The 23,804-nt window shown below is 39.7% G+C and overlaps 1 protein-coding gene across 4 annotated transcripts in view; it reads left to right on the top strand.

The window, feature by feature from the left end:
• zgc:158464 (uncharacterized protein LOC791139 homolog) overlaps positions 1-23,804 on the top strand; it is a 127,943-nt gene that overhangs the window by 69,089 nt on the left and 35,050 nt on the right. For 3 of the 4 annotated variants that reach the window (XM_012868239.3, XM_036136009.1, XM_012868237.3), the window contains exon 3: positions 17,961-18,179. In XM_012868239.3, coding sequence (XP_012723693.2) covers positions 17,961-18,179 — 219 coding nt within the window. Of the gene's footprint in view, positions 1-17,960; positions 18,180-18,978; positions 19,081-23,804 lie in introns of all 4 variants that reach the window. The other variant, XM_012868238.3, reaches the window with a different exon arrangement.

Genomic DNA, 23,804 nt, shown 5'->3' with positions numbered 1-23,804 from the left:
TCCATTGTACTAATATGTGGGAAATTTTGAAGGCCGTGCCAACACATCAAAGTCGTAGCTGAGCTTTTCAAACCAATTGAATCGTTTTACATTAAAAGGTTAAGAAAGACGGTACGTATCAAAATAATGTCCAGATGTACACTACCAGTCCAAAGTTTGGACTCACCTTTGTCATCAAATGGCTTTTCTCATTCTTATGACTTTCGACATTGCAGATACACAGTGAAGACATAAAACCTATGTATATAGAATTATGTATCAAACACAAAATTATTAAAGTAACTCAAAACATCTTGTATATTTTAGCTCTTTCTAAGTACCCCAGTTAAAGTCGATCAAACTGGCCAAGTGTAATGAATATTCCGCCTGCTGCCTAATGCAGAACGCAATTAAAAAGTCAGTCTTACTTTTATTTATTTTTGTACTCAAAATGTCTGGAATTTATCCAGATTTTGTAACTCTTTAACTTGTGTGTCTGTTGCTTCTTCTACGATGCAACACAAATGTGCTGGTAATAAGAAGCATGTTGGAGGAAATGTATTGACGGCTATTCATTCTTTGCAACAACATTTGCTTCTTAAAGGTACTGACTTAAGTTTATAGTTGTTTTAGCGACTCTTGTAGATCGTAAATCATAAAGATCTTAAAAATGATCAAGTTTAATTTCCTGTAAACCCTTTAATACATTCCACCCTCTAACAGGCTTCCTCTAAATGACGACATGATCAATAATTCACTTCGCCGGTCATGGTCATAATGTTTCGACTGATGTGTGTAAATAAACAGAGACTTAAAGAAGCATGTTTCCGGCGATATATTATCAACAAGACTGCTTTAAGTTATCTGTGCTCAGTGGTGTAAGACTTCATGTTTTTATTCCAAATTTGAGTTGTGACAGACGAAGTTCAAAGGAGCTGCAGACCCCACGTGTAAAAAGTCGGTTATCCAAAACAAAAGAGACATCCGAGCTGTTTGTGCCCAAAGCAGCTGTACAGACAGAAAGGGCTGAAATGAGGTTTCTGTTACTGATGTACCGCGTTTCCTGCAGGGATCCCTCCAATACAGCCGTCAAAATGAAACCTGCTAATTCCAGTGACTTGTTCTTTCCATGCTGCAGAACAGCAGCGCTTCTGCCTAATGCCACAGAGGAATTACCCTGAAATCTGTTAGCTCTCACACCTACACAGTGTTACCCAGGGGCCCGTAAACCAGTCCCCACTCCTGCGGTTTATGAACTACAGTGTATGGCTGAGTGGCAGCCGTTGCTCATTAGTGGGAGAACTAGCTTAGTCAAGATTTACGCTACAACTTTTCTTTTTGTTTCTTTATGGGTGATCAGTTTTGTTTACAAGCACTCGTTTTCTGCGCTGTGCCCCCTGGGCCGATTTATGTTCGCTGTCTTCAGGAGTTTTTTTTCCTGTTTTCTTTTACTCATTATGAAAAACAAGCTAGCTTTATCAAGGGAAGCTTTAAATGAGTTTAAACACAACAAATCTGAGGAAAATCTTAATAAGAGATGTGTAGACTGCTGATGTTTGAGTTTTGCTTTGTGCAGTCAAAGCGGAATAGTTTTCTTCGTGTTAACAGTTTATCATTTAACTTTCCCTGACAGACTCGATCTCAAGTGGCTACACAGCATAAATTGACAATATTACAAAAATGAATTCTTGTCATTTCAGTGGAAATTGCATCTTCTGGGCTTGTTGTTTCTCTTCCTTTTTATGTGTTAGCTGTCGTATCGTCTTGTTTACTCCTCAGGGGCAGGTGCTCAGCTCTATTGATGTGCAAGCTCACCCCATGAATTTTAAAGCTCTTTGATTAACAGTAAGCCACGTGAGAGCTAATGAAATTTTTACAGAAAGTGTCCCTCAGAAAACGTATGCATCATGCCCTACAGCTTTGTCAAATGTTGACCCAAAAACCACTGAGGAATTTAGATTTTTGACGTGGCATGACATTAACAACGAGCAGGTTGTCAAAGAAAAGAAATCCCATCACTCATTGTCATAATATAAGTGACGAAAAGGTTAAATAAAACAAGTAATCCGCAGCAAGTCTGTCTCTACTCCAGTGTTCATGACAGTTTTATAGCTGATGAACAAATCATAGCATAGAAAGCATGTCCATGAGTGACAAGACAAAACTAACACATTTTTTTCAGAGCTTGTTAATTAAAGAAAAGAAAAATATTTGAGAAAAAGCATTAAAAATCTATTTGCAGCAGTTGTGTGCTGATATTACTTTTGGCTATTTCATGTTGCCTTGTAGTGCGCCAAGACAACATATTTGGACCATTTACCATCTTCATGCATCTCAGTGAAGGATTTCCTGCTGCATTTAGGTTCCTTATCTGCCATGTCCCCTCAGAGCCCCGCTGTAAGCCTCTGCTGCACTACTGTGTTCATTCCTGCAGCCTGTGGTTCGTTGGAGTGGTTCATACCCAAACTGTGCTTAGACATGCGGCTAGAGCTTCACTTTAAATACAAAAAGGGAGAACATATGGACTACTTGTACAGGCATTTATATATTAGAATATCCTCCAAAAGTATTTTTTTCTCTGATTCAACACCAGAAGTGACACTCATACATATTATATAATTATGCACTGAGGGATAAGTTTGATGATCGTTTATTGCAGATAAAGAAAACCCACAATTCAGTTTTAAATAAATTACATTAGATCAATGAAAAACAAGGATTTTACTACAAAAAATATTGATTGTGTGTTCACAGTATTCACTCCCAATACAGACTTTTGTGTGACTTCTGCATTATTGGAGCATGGTATGGTGGTTGGAGATGCTACGATCCAATACCCAGATCAGATGTCTGCTCCGATACCAACTAATTAGCTGGATCGGATATTGGGTTATTGATGCCGATCCAGCATTGTGATCCAGCCATTTATTTTTTTTATTAATATACACAGCAATACAATTACGGTGATCTAGTCACTTCTATTATATGTTTGCAATGCCGGTTATGCAGAGCACGGACAGCAGCTAGCGATGAGCAAGCACAGAGCAGCATGGAGCCAGTGCAGGACCAAGTCAAGTCTGCTATTGTGAGGGGGTGATAACGTTGGTAAATTCAACACCACTAACTTAAATAAACACCTCCAAAAGCACCATGCTAAAAAACATGCAGAACTTTTCTTTAACAATGTTTATTTCAAGGCTGATAAATTCACTCATATGGCAAGCTATACAGTTTATACATTTAACAGCAGTATCGGATCGGTATCAGGTATCGGTCGATATGCTTAGCTTGGGTATCGGATTGGATTGGAAAAAACTGGTATTGCTTGTGCACCTTTTCCCATCATAATTTTTCCTTACACTCAATTTTGATCACTATATATGGATGCAGCACTGAACAGCTAGCTTCTATGGCAATTTCCCTTGTAATTTACCCATTTCCTGGACAGCTTCACCACTATTATTGTGAAGGCCATGTCAGAGCCAGACCAAAATATTCATATAACGGTATTCCTTTTTTATTATTGTTGTTGAAAGATTTAAATTGTCAAAGAAACAAAATTTTAGATTTTTATCAACTGTAAGCCATAATCTTACATATAAAATAAAGACTTGGAAATATATCAAGTGTAATGCGTAATGAATCTATATAGTATGAGTTTCACTTTCTTTTTATGATATTCTTATTTATTGAGATACTGCTCTGTATGTTTGCCAACTTCTTAGTTTGTGTTGCTGTAATTTTTAAAGCACAGCCAAACTAAGATGCACCTCTTAATGCATTTCACAAAAACGGAACATTTATTCTATGCAAAGCAAAATGAATACAATCCTTTTTTTGTTGTGCAGCATTAGGCCAGATTGTGTTTTCTGTTCCTGTCTTGCAGTCCATCTGCCCCATCACTCTGAATCAGGTTGGACAGAGCTGAGAGATCTGACTGGAGTTTATCAGAAGTTTCTCTCTGGGCTATCTGACATCTGATGTAATAGAAACTGAGGAGAGCAGACAACAACATGCCAACACACACACACACACACACACACACACACACACACACACACACAAGCCTGAGTTTCGAAGATTCTGATGCAGCTCACTTTGTACAGATGGACACAGACAAGGATCAAGGAGGGCAGACATTGTTTAGACAGACAGGGAGTTTTAGAGAAACGCATCATTTTAATCCTTTTGCATAACTAAGACTTTCATCTTTCGGTCTGCTTTGTGTGATTCGAATGTAGTCATTTTTATGACATAAAGAGCTGACCTAATTTAAAGGCACCTTTGACAAAGAAGTAAACTACAGCTGAAACCAAAAACTAAATTTCTTTTGTTGCCGTGGCATAATCTCAAACTAAAAAATGTAACAGCCTTTGTTTTGAGTAATTTTTACAATGGGGTGAATGTTCCAAAAACAACAGTGGTGAAGTTGTTTGCACTCTTAGCGCCCCTCTATGATAAATTTGGGTGGGGTTCACGTGATAAAACAATAAAAGCTTGTGGTATTGAGAAAGTCCAATGCTTCCAGCTGTGCTTGTCTTGCCAGCCTAGGCATTTAAAGATCAGCATTGATTGCATTTACAGTTCCACAGTTAATCTTCTCATCCAGCATCATCCAATATAAACAACAATCAAAGTATTTGGTCCATCTAACCAATGATACCTGACCAAGAATCACTTTAGAGACATAAAAAGTTACAACTGGCAGCACGCATAGGGGGATAAACGATACACAAAAATGGTTCCTACACTATGATTATGTGAAAAAGCATCTAATCCCAGATGTTAAGCAAGGTAGGGTATCGGTGATGCTGTGATTATTCCCTCAAAGGCAACAAAGAACTGAGAAGACCACAAGATGTCTTAATGTTGTGTTGTGCATTTTTTCAACAATGGGCACCATAAATATTGCTTACATTTGTATTGCTTGTTTAAAGGATTTGTATCTTGCACCTCAAGGTAGTGTTTTATTTAGGTATGTGTTTGTTTGTCGTTTGTCGTTTTTTTGCATTGAGGGAGACTGCAGCCAGTGTCGATGAAGATTGTATTCTGTTCTTAAAGTGCATGCCATGACAAACCTACTGAAATACCATAACATTCTACCAGTAAGCCTTTGGGAAGACAATTATCCAAAATACATGGCTATATTAACTCATAAATGCTTTACTTGGCACACAATAAACCCTCTTTGATGTCCATCTTGGTCCCCAGTGGCTCAAACACTCTGGGTGATGTACAGCGATGAATAGTCAAAGATCTGTCCTTCTCTGCATGCTCCAACCCTGTGAAATGTTATATTAGAGTGACGTCCTCTTGGAAAAAGGGTGTTGTACAAACCATTGACACCAACCCCACCATATGTAATTTTATGGAAAATATTAACATTTCTTAGCATAGGAATTTACTTACTGGATAAACGTAAAAGGTTTTGATTTTTCTAAATTGCTCATCATGAGAAAAGGGTAATTAAAGAATAAATATATTTAATGGCTTTTTTTTTTACACAGTGGTGCCAATAAATGTAGCACAGCACTGTATTTGAATTAATCTATAGTAAACTTTAATATCTCATAATTGTGTTAATCTATTCCCCATTTTGCTGATTTGAGGGAACATTAGGCATGACAGCCTAATAAACCCATAACAGAAATTGGATTTGGAGCCACTTGTCTGGCTTTGTGTTCTCCATGTTTTTAGTTATAGCCCAAGAATAATACAGTTATGTATTAAATCAGATGCTGTATTATAGGAAAGCTATTTTTTTTAATGCTTCATATTCATTTAGCCAAGCACTCTGCAGTCTGTTCCATTATTTTGCATCATGCTGCAAACATATTAATCACTTTTATAAAAAGGCAGCAGTGGTGAATTTTAACCCTCAGGTTCCACTGCAGCTAATAAAAACTGCAGAAATGCAACGACAAACATCTACAAGCTTTCCCACTCTTTAAACTCTCCTGGAGCTTCTTTTTTTGGTTTCATTCTGGTGTTGCTCATGCTGTGCTTTATGTGTTTAGAAACAGGGTGACCGGGATCAGATCATGTAAACACTGCTAGCAGCTTACTTTGTGCAATCCAGCTCGATGTTATTTACTCTGTCCATGTATAATCACGCAGGGAGCGCTGACCGGGAGAAAGGATTTCTCTGAAGGTCACGGCAGCACACACGAGCAGAAGGATGTGTTTGTCGCTAGTGTAACTGTTTGCATTGTCAAAGCTTTTGTGATGCACCCTTCCCTGCGGACATGCTCGTCCTCCAGGCAGGACCGGGTGGTCAGCAGGTCCCAGCGGTGCTTCAGCAGGAGTAGCCAGCTCAGATAAAAGGGACAAATCAATACCAAGCACCCCCCCCCCATCTCCCTCGCTTTCAGACTAGCTCTAAAACGACTCTTTTTGTTGTACTTTGAAGACTGTTTCTGTATTTAACTAATTAAATTGGTTTCACCGCTTCTGCTGTAGTTTTATCATCATCTGCGGTTGATATGACTCTGAATTATCCTCAGCTTTGATGTTGCAACATGGGTAACAACGTGCTTTGTTTCTTAAGTGCTGTTGGTTTGTATTTGTAGTTCAGACTTGCCTGTCTATTAGCGAAAAATGAGGTTGTGCAGAGTTCAATTTGTGCAACATTACCACAAGAAACGATGAAGGCTGCCGACCTTTTTTTAGAACCCGGGTTGTGTGTAAAATATCTGCTGCATCTCAGCGTGCATCAGTCTGTGCTAATGAGAGACAGCTCAGCACGGCTAGAGCGACTCTCAGCTGATGGTACAACTTCATTTCCCTGATTTATTCAGTTGCAGCTTCTTTCTGCGTGGTTTTGGTGTGGCAAGAGATTAACGGATTAGCACATAAAAGGAAAAATAAAGCATAAAGCGAGTTAAGAGCTCATATTCCTTCTAGGAGATTGTTGCACCACTTATGGTATTAGAATTGGTATTACAATCAAGAGATACCAGTGTTATGCAAACATGCAATGTAACAGTGTTAAAAAGTTAAAACAGACAATAGCCAATGTAATGCATACAAGAAATGAACCAATTTATTTTTTATAAAAGCAAGGGACACTAGTTGTAAAACATTAAAAACAACATTAATCATTTAGTCACGCTTTCTTCTTTGCTCTTAAATTGCATTTAAATTCCTGAATTAGGAAGCTGCACAGCTTCAGGAACTGCTGCAGTCTGTTCCAAGTGGAAGAGGGAATTGAAAAAGGCATTTTTTACCCAAATTTGGTGCTTACTGAGGAAACACAAAATAGTCAGTCTGTTACTCTGAGTAACACTTAGGAGGTTTGATACAGTGAAAGTTTTAAGTGGCTGCAGAAAGTTCTTTTGTTTGTTTTTTTCTAGCGAAAATAAAGCGACCAGATGTTGAAATCTGACTATTGTCATCTTTATTGGCAAGTAGAGCTTAAAAATCAGTGTTTTATTTCTCTACTTTTCATAAAATGTATTAAAATGAAAAACACCCACCATTTTTGGTCCATAATAAATAGACTAATATAATGTACTTTGATGCACTTTGAATTTGATACAAATCAGATAATGGTAATGCCTGTGGAGATGATATCACTGACAAAGACTTTCACTCTGTCATCAAAGATATAGATCTTAGTGAACAAGATGCTAAATCCAACAGACAATTGTGACGACTGGTTCATTGTGACGACTGTGGATAAAAAAAAAGAATGAGGAAAATGTGGGTTTACCATCAATGGTTGCAATATTAAACAACAATGTTGCAACATTATGTTTTCTTGATATTATGCAGTCCTAGACTGAATAATGTCAAATGCAACTTGAAGACAATCAAACACTAGGCCATCTGTGTTTGCATGACAATAAGCAACTGTGTCATGAGCATAGAGAGGGGCAGAGTGTTTTCTAAACATTTAGAACCAGATCACTAATATAACATATAATACAGAGCCATGAGGTACACTTTCTTGACACTAACATAACAGGAAGTAAGGCCACTTAGTTATACAGTGCTTACAACCAGAAATAATCTGAAATCCAGCCAAACTTGGCTGAGAGGTTCATTTCTGAAAAGCCTCTGGCACAAGATGTTGCACAGTTTCAGACATGTGGCTTGTGTTGACATATTTGACAAGAGGTTTGTTGTAAGGATTGTACTGTATATCCAAGTGCTACGAAGATGTCATTCTTGGCCCTTCCTCGAAGTTGTCATGGTTTCTTCCCGCCATCTGCTCCTGGCAACGTCCAGGTACAACATAAAAAAAAACAGACCATCTATAAGTCGCTACCATAAAGGTAAAATACGAATAAATGCAACCAATTCATCTACAGGACCCTTGTTGAGCCCATGTTCTTATTTTAACACACTTGTCTTGCACTTTCTTTGTTTCCTCTTCCCATTCCCGCAGAGAAGAGTGGAATGAGCAGTCTTGACATCCCCTGGGGGAATGTGAGCTGGTTGAAGGTTGAGGCAGGAAGAGGTGCGACTGGGTCTTTGCTGACTGTTGCTGGAGGCCTATCACCATTAATGGGCTATTGACCCCCATTGGTGCAGAGGCATAAAGTGGCTATTCATCATAGGCATGTCAACGTGTCATCAGGCTCCTCTGCGACCACCCAGGCAGATTAGGCATCATGACAACAGGCGCACAAGGACTCCACTGCCTTGCCTTTTTCCTTTACGCTCTGCCCGTTTCCTTTTTTTTTTTCCTTTCCTGCACGCTGCTTATCTCCCCTGTTCTCTGCGTCTGTCTTCCGAAACCAGTCACGTTCTAGGGGTTCTCTTCTCTCTAGCTGTACACAGCCTGAACTCTGGGTGCACTCGCCTCTAATCCGCCGCCAGCCTTATCTCGGCGCAGGAACAATAGCGACAGAACGAGCGCGGCTCAGATTCGCAGCCTGCAGGAAAGACCGCGCCGCTCTCGCATGGCTCTGAGGCACTCCGAATCCAACAGCGTCATCCAAGCAGCCTGTCACTGCCTCGCATTGAGTCATTCTCTGTGTGTGTTGAACAAAGATGCCAGCTTCCTTGTGCCTCACTGTCATCCAAAAGGAATTTCTACTGCTGCAGCACAATTGAAGGCAACAACAAATAATTCATCATATGTGTTGGCGCTGGTCCGCAGCGCGTCATTGGTTTAATGCGGTGAGGTCTGTTCCTGTGATTCATGTAGGTAGATGGGCATCTTTCCAATCCGCTGTACCTATTCATCTCCTATTAATGAGCTTTCACCTCAGTCCTAAGGAGCCGTAATTGCACTTGCGCTTTGCAAAGGATCAATGCCACCATCCATGCATCCACCCTGCAGTGAGAATGCATTTGCATAGTTGAGGCATTGCTAATGTCACACAATGAGGCAGGATCAAATCCCAGCGAGTCACTCTATAGCATTGCACCATCTCTCTTTGTAAACAGTAAATCCGGTTAATCGCTCATTAGTGCCAGACATTTTCAATTAGTAATCTTTTAAGAATGGCAGGGAAATGGTCTTAAGTTTCCTTTGTTTAAGTTTTATTTGTCGACCTGTTTCTCTCTCGCTTTCGCTCATTTCTTAGTCTCGCTGTGAGCACCATGTTTCTCTGGCAGTCATTGTCTGCCATATGTGGCTCAACGCTTTGGTCCAGTCTGAAATGTTTCAGAGTGGATGCGCTGCTGGCGGAAGAATTCCTGATGTTGGTCTCACAGTTGAGTGAATAGCGAGCCAGAGATGAGCGGCGGTCGTAGAAAACTGTTACACATTTAAACGGCTCAGGATACGTTTATGGTTTGTGTCTACGTCGCCTTGTAAAAGTTTTCATATCACTCAAGCTTTGTTTTATGCTGTCACGTTGCAATTACAGCTTAAATTTTACTTGGTGGGTCGGGGGGCTCCTGTGATAGACCAGCATAACATGGTGTGCAAGTGTAAGGTAGAGGATCGCGGATTTGTGGTTTTATAGACATTAAAATTTTAAATAGTGCTGTGCGTAGTTAATTATTTCCCCTAAGTCAACTATTCGAATGACAGCTTTACAAGTTTGTTGCAAAGATTTTTTTTCTACTTCTTTCCAAAATAGTTGAACTTGAAACAGATCTCCTTTCCTTCTTCCATGTGCAGCCACCACTTTCTGAAAACACCGTAGTGACGACCTGCTCAGGGTGAAGTGTTAGTTACATGACAACGATCCACCGAAAATGGGATTGTTATTCCGCTTCTCTGTGCACGCAGCCCTTAACCTGACCTTAGCCATATGAATTTCTCTCCGCCTAGCTCCACTCATCCATCTGGAACAGATCCATAGGAATGGTGTTTCAGAAGGCTGGGCCTTATCAAAAATCCTTGCATATGATTGTATAAGCCACTTGTCTGTCATCTTTATCAACGTGCTATTTCAACCACTCTCACCGAAGCTAACCCGTGACGCTGTGAGAGCAATGCAGGAAAAACAAAACTTGCTAAATCCGGTCGGGAGAAGGGCGAAAACATTGTTTCCACCAACAAAAGCCTTCAGAGCCGTTCTCTGATGTTCTTTTAATGAAACAATATTAGGTAGATTGGACAACACGGAAGAAATAGCAGCATCCTTGATGCTTCCTTGATGCGAGCCACCATTGTTGTCTGAATCAAAACAGTCTCACGGTCGCTTCTCCACTACGTCACATCTATGAAACTCCAGCCCTGCGTCCTGATTGGCTGGACAATAAAATTGGTTGAAGAAATCACTCTCTATGGAAGAGGTCCCAGATGGAGCTAAGCGTAACGAAATTCATCTGGCTTGTCAGGTTGTGCGGCCCTAGTAGAAACACTAAAAACAATGTTGTTTTTCTCCCATGCCACTAGTCGGCGGTACGTTCTTTGAAACTCGACAACATGTGCATGCGTAAACACACTCAATGCTTAAAAAGGCGCCACTATTAAGTCACGTTCCAGGGCTTCGCCAGACAACCACATACGTTTTTTTTTCCCGTCTACACAACTGAGACTAAGATGTTTTCAAAATGTTACTCTCTGGGACCTGTTTTCAAATTGTGCCGTTTTCAGAGGAAACATGCCCTGTTGGGGTGTAGATGAGCAGTAGAAACACAAACGTTTCCATTATTAAAAATTTGTGTAAACGGAGTTTTCTGCTGCACATAGCGATTTGAATGTCGCCTAAAAAGTTACCTTTTGGTCTCATCTCACCACAGCGCCGTCGTCCACATATTCGTGTGATGCTTTGTTTCTCGTTGACTCCTTACAAGTCGGGGAAAGCTATTTTAGGCTTTATTTTCATGCAATCTGTGTTGATTACAATTCCCTATGTGTTTCCTATCAATCTCTCCAACTTCCCACCTCAGTCTCTTTTTATTTCTTCCTCTGTGACAAACTTACAACACCTGCCTTCTTCAGCTTCTCACTTTTGCTCCTCCCTTTCTCTATGCGCTCTGTCACAGTTTTTGTATTTTTTTAATATACATCCCTGCCTTCTCTTCCCAGTGCTCTCTCCCTTTCCTCTCTGCGCGTTTGTTTGTCTGGCTGACTTCCGTCGTCGCCCGCCTCCGTCTTGTTTTCTGCTGTCTTTGCGTTGTCTCTTTAGGGTTACGCTCTGCCTCAGTGAGGGAATGAATCTATGTATGTGTCACTGTGTTGTGGAAGACAGTGTTCAGCTTCTATTCCCTCCAGCCATCTGCTGAAGATGAAAAATAAATCTCCAACCGCACACACCAGTGCTGCCATTGAAATACTATTTAGCCTAATCTCTTTATTAGCGGACAAAGGTGACTTGTCTCTGTTGGTCTTCCTGCAAGTTTGTCTCTCTGTATCTTTTATCCAGATGGAAGCGCAGCCTACAGGAGAAACAGAAGGACACGTCTAGTAAGGCTTGATTCAAAATAATGCCGGACCAAAATATATCTTTCCCCAGGGCAAAGCATAGAGAGAATTGGTTTGACTCCATGCTTACAGGCTTCCTATAAATATGTATATGTATTTATGCTTAAACTCATGTGACAAACACATGCTTTCTGTGAGCAGCCATCACATGCTTGGCTCCCTGAGCCAAGACAAAGGAGGAGGCGCTTTATTGCTGTTTTTGTTTGGACTGCAGGAGGCTGACAAAGCCACATCAAACCCACGGAAACACATCCTCCTCTAAAGAAGGACGAATGTTTTGTATTTACAGACAACTGAACAGACTGGCAGCAACATTTCAAAGCTAATCCCAGCCACAAATTATATTTAAATAAGTATGTGTGCATGGCAATTTATTTTCTATTTTCTCCGTGTTGCCGTTTGATTCCTTAATACAAAACAAGACACAAATATGAGAGCACGATTTGAGCAGAAAGATAAAGGTTTTTTGTTGGAGGGGGGGGGGTTGTATAAAAAGACAGGGGATTGAGCGTCTTTTAGCTTTATTCACCAAGCTGAATGACACTTTGCAGTAAGGCCGCCATGGGTCAAGAAGCAAGCACCTTTGCTTGTCAGCCCTCTCTCCGACTGACATTCTGCATTTGTGCAGAGCCGCTGGTCAGGCAACAGGGAAAGTCTCCGCTGCCGCCACAAGACCAACTCCGTTCTCTCTTCACAGACCTCAGCAATCAAACAGAATCAAATCAAAGGTCCAGAGAAGCCTCACTGTCATGTTGCTGCTGGTTTTTTTTAATGAAATCAGTGTTTTGTTTTGTTTTTTTGTTCTAGCTTGGTTTTCCCTCTTTCTCATAAAGATCCACATACTCAAAAATTTTTTCACAATTCACATTCATCACATTGTTTCAGTGACTTATATCCATGTGTCATTGACTCATCTGAAGGCGAAGAAGAGCGTATGCAGTTGTTTAGTCTGGGTTTCTGACCTTGTTAATGCTTTACCTTCCTGAGAAGATAACATTTTTAAAGCTGGATTCACTCTGTGAAGCGGGAGTGGAAGTCCTTGAAAGTCTAAGTGATTTCTGCCCATTGTTTTCCAGGTGTGTGAAGTCAATTACATTTAATCCTTCACCACTTGCAATAGATGCCCTCAATCAAACACAGATATTCCCTGAGCTGCTGAAAGCCTCTTCTTTCCATCCCAAAAGCCGCAGGTTGGCAGCAGTCAAGAACAGCAGCAGATAGATGTATTTTCTCTTTGCATGTCAGAAGCATCGGTCGTACGATCAAAGAGCATTTATGCAGTTGTTTTCCACTTTCTTGCTAATGCAATCAGTTTGTTAGAAAACAAGGACAATCAAGATAAGAGTGGTCTGGATGACGAGGACCACGAGGTCTGATCAGCTCTTTATGTGCAGCAGGATGCTGCTGCCAGGATGGTTGCTGTTAATGGTGTCTGATTTAATCCAGAGCTCTCTGCCTGGCCATGCTCTGCAGTCAGAATATGCTCAGATGCCTCCTACCAAGAGGTAGAAGAGCAGCGTCGTTTAAAATGTTAAAAGGCAAAGCTGAATAGCTACAGAAAAGGCTGGTAAGGCAGTATGGTCATGGAATTGTGTTCACTTTAACCGCTTTGTTGTTTTTGTTTTCTACACTGCTCTATTTAATATCATACAGTTCCTCTGAGCAGAAATGCTTTACATGTTCCTAAAATGAAGACAACATAAGCCATTGTGATGATTTTGAGACTCTGTGATCTTTGCCAATGTCGGTTGCTTCAGTCTCCAGGTTCAACTAATCTGGATTTATACTAAATTAAGACACTTTATTGTCAGCATTGCTTAAAACATTTGAATAGAACCTTCTCAAAATTCAGGAATTATCCATTTTAATGTTTTATTTCCTCTCACAGACATCCAATTGTTGCATCAGTCACATGGTTTCTCTTATTCAGGCTGATTTGTGGCTTTTGAAACTCTGGCAAGGGCATGATACTTTGTGACGCTTAATTGCTTCTTGAGATGCTTTAAGCAACAGCATGTTATTTTAAATAATGATTGCCCCTGGAGTTTCTATGTTCTCTCATGGCCATGTTGCATGTAATATACAGTGCATGAGTGACAATAGGGAAATAAATCAGACTTGTCATGCTGCTGTAAGCCATGAATAGAGGAGTTCTGAGAAGTTATAAAAAAAGAGAGAGGAAGCAGAGCATCTGGAAAGGAACTCCATGACATCCGGGGAAGGGGAAAGGTAGGAGGGGTGATGAAGGGAGGGCGTGGCTGCCTGACCTCTGATCCCTGACAGAGGGTAGAAATCTAAGACAGAAGACAGGCTGCAGCTGTGCTCCAACATGTAACCCCACGGTCATGTCAATCACCATAATTTCCCAGGACAGATGCGTCCCCGCCCAGGAGGAAGGCAGAATTACAGAAGGAGGAAAGGACAGCATAGAAAAGGGAAAACAGACGGCAAACAAAAAAGTTCTTGATTTGAGCCAGCTCTCTGCATCTTTATGTCACACCAAACGTACCGACGGAGAAACGCTTGTCCTAGCAGCAATCACTCATCACATCAATAATAAAACACTTCTTTTTTCTCCTGTTTCTCACTTCAGTTTTTCACTCTCTTCTAGTGATTTTAGTTTCCTTATAAGAAAAATATATAACTGCCATCATCCAGTGAAATCAAACATTGGTACATATTAATAAATTGTAATATCATCAATATTCACTTATTTTAGTTATTCAATTCAAAACCAGACACTCATATATTAAATAGATTCATTACACACACAGCGATCTATTTTAAATGTTTACTTTGGCTTACAGCTAATACTCAAAATTCAGTTTCATTTTGAATACATAAATGTTATCTTATGGTATGGCCTACATATTCATGGAAAAGAGTGCTCACTTAACTGGGGTCCAACAGCTACTCATTGCCATCCTCGAGAAGAAGGATAGGATATGAACGTTTTTTGCCCATTAGCGGGGAGCTGTGTCTAAGCACATTGATGGGAAGTTTAGTGGAAGGAAAAAGTATGGTTTAAAAAAAGGTGCTAAAGCAACAGGGATAATCACAGCCTTCAGAGGATTGTAAAGCAAATTATATGTAATAGTTTGGGGGTCATTCACAAGTCTACACTGCACTTCAAGAACTCCCAGACTTTAGTAAATTTTGCATTTCGTATGGAAGTCTAGGTCTCAGACTGTGGAGGAAGAAGCACACAGTTGCTTAAGGTACAGAGAGGTTTACACAGTCGGTAATGATGTTATTTCCTGCTGTTGGTCCGTGTTTTATGAAGTCCAAAGTCAGCTCAGATGTCTGTATGGAGACGCTGATTCCAGCAAATACCAGTACCAGATGTAATGATCCTGACCAAGTATTCAGTGTATACACTCAACAGTAAATGGACCTACCTTTCAGTATTAAAGATAATGCTCTTATGTGACATTCACATTTTCTGAGAAATCTACTCTAATTTTCCATTAGCTATAATTCAGAATCAATGAAATTAATCTAAATAAACATATGTTTCACTCTGTAACAAATCTATATATGAAATTCAGATTTTTAATTGCATTATGGTAATAAATGACAGTCCCGAGGCTGGTCTAATTTATTGAGAGGCACCTGTATTTTGTTCTGTTTAGATCAAAGTCTGCACGTTCGTCTGATGCAGGATTGCACTGTGATACGAGCCTCGCCTCGTTCTGCCGCACCACAACCACCGCCATCACCAGTAGCGGGTAGCTCCATTAGGCTCAACGCAGTGCTCATTTTTCCGCAAGAGCTCCCTTGGGCTAAAAGGCAATTATGCAGTAGTGTGGCATAATATTTCATTCTTTTCAACATTGCTTTGCGCTATGATTGCGCTAGTCGCTAACAGCTTCATGTGGCCCTGGAGGAAGGGTCCCGCCTCCTAACAACTTTATGTGAGAAGAGGAAAACTGGAGGGGGGAGGGTGGCAGGAGAGCTCTCAAGGGCACGATGGTTCATTAGCAGTCAGGTCTTTTTTACCTGCTTACATGGAGAAGGAAAAAGGGGTGGGCATGCATCTTAGTTTTGGTTTGATGCGGCTAAGTCGATAAATTAAAAAAAGGTGTAATAGAAATTCAGGATTGAATTGGTATTCTGCTTTAACTTTCAGTATTTACATGCAAAATGTACATTTCAGTTTTTTTAAAAACTATGCCTTCTGGTTTTCAGGGAAGCACTTTTAACATCATCTTTAGGTGTCTGAGATAAGCCTATCTGCTGCATGAAAGAAAATATCTGAGCAGCTGAGCAGCCCACTCATCCTTTCAAAGAACGCCGTCTTTCTGATGAGTTACATGTTTACAGTTTAGAGAGAGGTGTGGGCATTTCAAGAGGCATAATTGCAGATAAGCCAGAGATCTGAAAACAGTCCAGAAGCTGTTTACTGTTTCCTGTTGTTAAAAAGCTACATCTAGGTATAAAACATGTCGGCTTCTTGTCTTACTGTGTGAAGACAACAAAAAGCCATTCTGCCCACATGTTTCTGCACAGCCACCATGGAAGATAAAAAAATATCTTCATGTTGACAGAGTAGCTGTTTTGTGTATTTTATTTTTATCCTCTTGGCCTCAAATTCAACCTTTGCCCTCCATCTCTGATGATTTGGCACAAATCGATCCCACTACGCCAGAGGTCACCAACATGGTTTCTGTGGGCACCAGGTAGCCCTCGAGGACCATAGGTGGTGCCCTCAAGCCTGTTCAAAAATAGTAAAACCCTCCAGTGAGCTGCATCTAAAAGGTTATTTTATTTAGTTGCTCTTCCTTTTTAATCATACTTGTACTTACATAGATTAAAATGATAAATGCATTAAAAACATGTTTGTATTGCATAACGTTAAGGTGATCTCTGGCTCTTCTAGTTCAAAGGTCAGTACAGGTAGCCCTTCATGTGACACGGTAGCAATGAAGTAGCTCTTGGCTTCTAAAAGGTTGGTGACCCCTGCTCTATGCTGTCCAAAGTGTTGGAACAGAAATTTAAAAAATTTTTCATTTAGATGAACATGCTTTAGAAACAAGAATGGAGGATTTACTATCCCTTATTTTTATTTTAACATCAACGTACCTAAATCCTCCAACATTAGAACAAATAAGCAATAGAGTATTGTTGATGTTTCTTGCAATACTGATGTCTTTTTTTTTTTTTTTTTTAGATATCAGAACATACTTTTAATTACATTCTGCTGTTTATCTGTTAGTGATTTGCCTTAAACCTTTTCACAGTTTTTCAAATTACATCCACAACCTGTGACAAGTGTGAGATAAAATTAAAAATAATGCCTGCTTTTCAAATGTTTTTACATATACTACTCTAGTGTGCCATGCGTTTGTATTTCAACCTAAATTCAGAACTCTATTGAACCATCTTTTGCTGCTACCACAGCTGCCAAGTTGTCTGTCTCTGCAAGGACAATGTCTCTACCAGCTTTCTGCATCAAGACAGGAACATTTTTGTCCGAACCTTTTCTTTTCTCTTATCTCTGGCTTCAACATGACTCTTGCCTCATATCATATATTTGATTTTGGTTTGTACTGTACCAATGCTTGGAATATGTTTTGATTTAAATGTTGTCATTCCAGCTCATAAACTATGTTCAGGGTTGTAATCCTGCTGGAAGGTGAACCTCCTCCCCAGCCTCAAATCTTGTGCAGCCGCTAACAAATGTACTTCCATGGTTTTCTTATATTGAGCTCCACCCATCTTTGCATTAACCTAATTTCCTGCTTCTGTTGCCCCGTAGCATGATGCTGCCAACACCATGTTTCACCTGGGAGTGTGTGTGTGTGTGTGTGGGGGGGGGGGGTTGTTTGTTTTGATAAGTGTTAGATTTCCGCGTTACATGGCATATTGTGTCTGCCAAAAAGTTTTTTTTTATCTCATCCGATCAGAGAATCTTCTAAATTACTAATTAATTTATATTACATACCAGAATACTAAATTTACCCATTGTTCTTTATCTTCTAAAGGCAGTTTTCATTAGAGTTTAAGTGTGGGAAGGCAATATAAAATCTCCACAGTTTACTTTTTGAGAACTGCAGCAAAGAGTGGCATTATTACATCCCGTTACATATAAACTGTTATAAATTTCAGAAACGTCTCGTTAATGATGGATCTCTTCTTCCGATTGCAGAGATCAGGTCTGGTAGTCGAGGGCCTAAGGATGGACCTGGCAGGCAGCTACCCCTGTACGACACGCCGTACGAGCCAACAGAAAACGGCGGGGACGCCGACCCCGAGCGGTTGCGCTGCCCCAGAGAGAGCCGGCTCCCCCAGGATGATGAGCGGCCCCCGGAGGAGTACGACCAGCCGTGGGAGTGGAAGAAGGAGAGGATTTCCAAAGCCTTTGCAGGTATAAGCTTGAGCTTGACTGTTCCCAGTCCTGGTGACTATTAGGCTGTCGATGCAGTTAAAACTGGCTGTAGTGCACTCCTGTGAATAGAGGGATGCATGTGCTCTTTTGGTCTTAGCTTTCTTTCTCAGTTTAAACCTAAGGATCGTTGATAAAAGCCCTCTGTTCTGCCTGTTAAGCACTGTTACTTTTCTTTTCACAACCTCAGACTATAACTCTTACAGTTCAACTCTTTAGTTTTGCAGAGTCTGGTTCACAGACATGTCAAATGTATGACTCATTTTTTTTATAAATATATAACTGTGTTCTCTTTTGCTTTACTAACACAAGTGTCTGTTTTTTCCAGCTCTAACAAATTTTATCATGGGTTTCTGCCAGGCTATGTCGCTGCTGCTGCTTTAACCTCTTTGTTTATACTTCTTTTTCGGGGTTTTGTTTTTTCTGCTAGATTCGTTTGGCAGGTGTCTGGGCTAGTGTTTGCCGTTTTGATCCAACTCCTTCCAGTCCAAACTGAGTTTATAGCTAAGCTGCTCTGGGAGGGGGTTCGCTGGTCGGGCAGTTGCATGTAGGTGCAGGTAGTACCTGTGGTTTGAGAGCTTGAGCATGGCTAACACAGCCATAACATCAAACAGGGCTGTTCCTTTTAGGACTGTGGCTTTCGAAGACAAATATACACTTCAAATCACAAAAACTATTAAATCAAAAGTCTGAGAAAGAAATCTGCAGCTTTGAATATTTTTTTTAATCGCCCTTTTCCCTTTATATATATATTTTTTCCTTTTTTTTTATTCTTGAACAGCTCTGCTTTGTTATGACTGCATTAGCTACGAGGGCTCTGTAAGTGGAACTGGATCAGATCCCCCTGGAAGAAAGGACTCCACTTCTTCTAAATCCCTCACAGGTACCACTGGAAACGGGCTGGGAAGTGTCTTTCTTTCTGTATATACCATATGTTCTTGTTAGACACGGATGCCTGTACTTGTGGAGTTATACTTTCTTACAGGGAATACTGTTGAAGTCTGCCCACAACAAGCCTTCTTGTTAGAAGGTTAATTACCCAAGATTTCATCCCTGTTTAGGTCTAAAATGTCATTTTATCGAAATCGACCTGCAATAATCAATGCAGATAAATGTGTCCTAATTCAAATGACATTATCAAGATGCTACTTGGGGTTTGAAGTGGACTCAAAAAGTCAAAGGCATGGAAAAAAAGGGCTTCAAATTAGCCCTTTACAGACACAAGTGTAGCAAGTGCAATTAACATTTGCTGGTGCTCAGAAGAAGAGGTGGTGGGTGATGGGGAAGAGGGTGAAACCCTCCTTCAGCTAAATGAGCGCAGCAGAAAGAAAATGATTAACACTGCAGCTAGAGAAACACTGACATGCTCTGTGGCCTTCTTAGCGTAGCGCTGTGGGCACAGAAACAACAGCATATTGTTTCCATTGAACAGCTGACTGGTTGCACAAACTCAGAACGTTAAAGCAGAAGACACAGAAACTAGATTACATGACTGTTATATCTAAATAGACAAAAAGACGTCTTCAATATCTTCCCTGCAATCTTCAAACTGGATAAAAGCTATTGGAGTGAATTACATTACTTTGTTAAGCTGCTTCAGTTTAAAAGAGAAGTGATTTTCTCTGTTATGTGTAAACAGTTTGGTAAATCGGTATTTGAGTAAGGAGTTTTTGGAAAAACCTGTACCATGTTGAAAACACGTACGTGACCGAATAATTAATCAATGAACACTTTATTTTCTCAATTACTAATTAAGAAAAATAGTCCTCAAGAATATGCAAATACACTGTGATGTTTTTGTAATTTTCCGTCATTGTGTATAAAGATTGGATGACAAAATTAACACGTACAGGGACTAATATTTCATATTAAAACCAAGCCGTAAACACAGTTTGATCTAATTTGCACCTGGTTAAAGTAACTTTAATGAACCCACAGGTTTAGTCAGGACTTTTTTGCAAATTCACTAATAATAATTTCCCTTCATAGTGTTCAGGCTACATTAATGGAGTACCAAATTCAAGGTATGCTAGACTTGCAAGCAGTTATAAAAGGGGTTCAAGGCCCCCTTACTCCCCCCTGCTGACATTTCTCGTTGTGCACCTCCTCCCTATACCTTGATACCCTGGATAAGGTTGTTGTAGTTAATAGCAAAAAAACATAATAAAATAACAACTGCTTAAAAAGCAAAGATACAGAAATCTGAGTTGTAGAGTTGGTGTGTCATGTATATATTAAAATTTAAATGTTCGCTGCAAATGAACATAGATGGGAAGAAACTGAGTTTTTTTTTTATTTCTTGTTTAGGAGTTTCTTGTTCCTTAATTGCTTAGAAAAGCAATTCATGGGTGAAATTTGCCAGATATTTTCAGCATCCCCTAGTGTTTTACTCTGCACAAAGCTTTGTAAATTCCCTTTAATTTACTTTCTAAAACAATTTCAAGCAGATAAAATTATTCAATGAGGAAGACAATAATTTAACAATAAAACTGCCATTGGCCCAAAATGGTAAAAATTACATCATAATACATAAAATTCTCAAAATACTTTCTGATCCATGAAAATGTGTCATTCATCCAGATCAAAGAGCTTTAGAAAGAAAAAGTTGGTTATCATCTTTATCATCCAGCATTGATGTGTTTGAATGATACTTAACAGTTTTGCTAAGCAAGCTATGAGGAGGTGGACATAATTAGACAACACTCCAAAGATTAGAAGAAACAAGAGTTCACTTAAATGACAACCTCCTAAAGAAGGAGAGAGATTACTTCAAATTACACCAAAAATTTAATGTTCAGGTTCACTCAAGTTTTAAAGTGAAAATCTGAGCTTATTAGAACAAATGTGGAATTTAAGTCAAAGGTCAGGGTAGATTTTTATCCATAAGCCACGCACACCTCCCGCTACCATATTCAATAAAACTTTATTTATATAGTGCCAATTCAAAACACATGTCATTCCGAGGCACTTTACAAAGTCATTAGCAACATTGTGTGAGGGTGTTATCATGAATGTATGTAATACAAATCAATTCAGTTGTTCTGACTGAAAATACCAGTCTGCATTGTGGCGTCCCCTGGTGTTGGACATTTACCCAATTGGGCACACTGCCTCAAGATCATATTTCAGGTTTTGGATTTGAATTTCATATAAACATTTCTTACAATGTATGAGAATCGTCCAACAAACATTTTAGTTAGCTAGTAATGTAATGTTGGTCATGTATAACACATTTTGAATTGTAAAATAGTCTATTTAGCTTCAGATATAGTTTGGGCATGCAGATTTCTTAGGTGAGATGTTGTTATACACTGGTGTAGCAATTTAAAAAATGTTTTAAGTTTGCGTGGCCTTACGTATCTCATGCATAACTTTATACACATCTAATATTTTTAGCGTAATTTATGTTTTAGACGTTATAAGACATGTTGACCTTAGAACTAAGTATAATTTTGTATCTGATTATTGGGGCACATTTAATTTCAAAGAGAGAAATAATGATTATTTCCAAGCTCTATTGGATGCCTTGAAACGGTCCCTTGGCTCTCCTAGCCTGGACCTCTAAAAAGAGATTATACCTCTGATAACTGTCTAAAATCACTGCAATAGTTCAATACAATTGTGCTTAGTAACCATCAGAACAATAGAAGCTTTTTGTTTTTATATTTATCTACTTACAATGTGTGTAGTCTCTTATGTGACATTGGAGCGCTTGCAAGATCATGAATCTCATTTGTGGAGGGAGAAAAATAGGCTTAGGGGAGTGTTTAGTGCATACCCTCAAGCAATGAGAGTACGAGTCTGTACCAGTCTACAGTACTTAAAGACCGCTTGCTATCCCACACAGCCCCAAAACACAGCAAAAAAATATATAAAAATCTTAATATTTTACGAAATCTCATCTTATTTGAAGATAGAATATACAAGATGACAACAGGCTGTAAGTAGTTTTGACCTGAAAAAATATGCCATGTAACTATCTCGTCATTTGTCATATTCCAAAGTTTAGTTATTCATCCTTTGTTTTCTCCTTTGAGGCTTTCACATTGCTCTGTTTCTGCCTGAGATTAAAAGTTAATCCCTTACCTTCTCCCTCTGAATAATTATCTGTCAAGCAGCACTCAGATGAGATTGTTTAGGGCACTGTTAAGTAACACATTCTTTATTCAACTCTCCCTTTACAAACAGCATCTCCTGTTTTTATGATGATTTATTTATTTATTGGTGAATATCACATGGTTGGCTTGGAATTAAAGACATCTGTAGCTAAATTGTCTCTTTAAAGAGGAATGTAGGTGATACGTCTACTTTGACTATGGCACTGGTTAATTGTGAGTTATTTCAGTCAGTCAAAAATAGTTTACCAATGAAAAATACCAGAAGGAAAAGAGAGAGGCATCTCAGGGACATGCCTTGCCAACACAGACTTGTTTGCTTTCTCAGGTGTCAGCATAGACTAGCCTTGGATCTAGACATCAAGAGGCTTACAGAAACATTCCTGCCTTTTGAGGTGTAAGCTCGCGTGTCTCTGATCTTTGCAACCTGCTAAACTCGAGCGCAATGATTTTATTCAGCGCTTCAGTATAGAACTGTGCTTGTGGGAACCAATGATGCCAGCTTTATTTCTCCTGGCATCATAGGCTTCTGACACCTGCATTTTCATTTGAGTGATCTCAAGGAGTACAGAAGTTTCTAGTCGTTGCTATTCTTTCAATTTCTGTTTGATGATAGAAATGCAAGGGCGCGCTCGTGTCGTAGCGGGTAGCGCAACCCATGTTTGGAGGCCTTTAGTCCTCGACGTGGACGACCCCGTTTCAAATTAGTCCCACGGCCCTTTGCCGCATGTCTCTCTCCCCTTCTTCCGCCTCTTTCCTGTCAGTCTACTGTCAATAAAAAGAGAGACACTAGAAGCCGCAAAAAATAAAAATAAAAAATAAAATGCAAAACACTTGATTTGACAAAATAATTGATATGTCCATAATCAATACTAGAAAAAAATATTCAAAGATTCACATTTGTATCAAAATCAATGCAGACATACCCATTCACATTTGGCCAAATTTGAACACTTCTTCCAGTAGCAGCGCGGCAACAAAAGAGACTGCCCCTCCCCTCCCTGCAGCCACTCATCGGACCAAAACAATGGGCTGCTGCTGGAAGTTTGAAACTCTTTAACATGGGGAGTGTGTCCAAAAAAAATTGTGACCCTCTTTAGCCTAAAAGGCAAACACGCAAGAATTGTTTGGGCATACTTTATCTATGAGGCAGACAGACAGACAGGGAAAAAAACTAAATGCTTAATGATGTTTGATGGTAACTTGAAATAGTCAATACAGCTCCTGTATCTGCAAGAGTACAAGCTAATGCTATTTGTTTACTATTAGCTTCATGGATACTCCGACGATGGGTCTGAGCTCCATTGTTGATGTTCTTCCTAGGTGTGCAGTTCTGCACGACCCAATGCTCCATTTTGCTGTGGTATGAATTAACAGGAAAATGTTAATCACCTGATGCTTAAGCCATCTAATAAATGGTAAAGCAATGAAACAAACCAGTGCACCCCTCTCCATTACTCTTACGTTAAGTTGTAAAGGCATTTAAAGCTAA

This window comes from Fundulus heteroclitus, chromosome 4 (genome assembly GCF_011125445.2).
Source record: "Fundulus heteroclitus isolate FHET01 chromosome 4, MU-UCD_Fhet_4.1, whole genome shotgun sequence".
In the NCBI taxonomy this organism is placed as follows: Eukaryota; Metazoa; Chordata; class Actinopteri; order Cyprinodontiformes; family Fundulidae; genus Fundulus; species Fundulus heteroclitus.
This window is presented reverse-complemented; position numbering and strand designations above follow the sequence as displayed.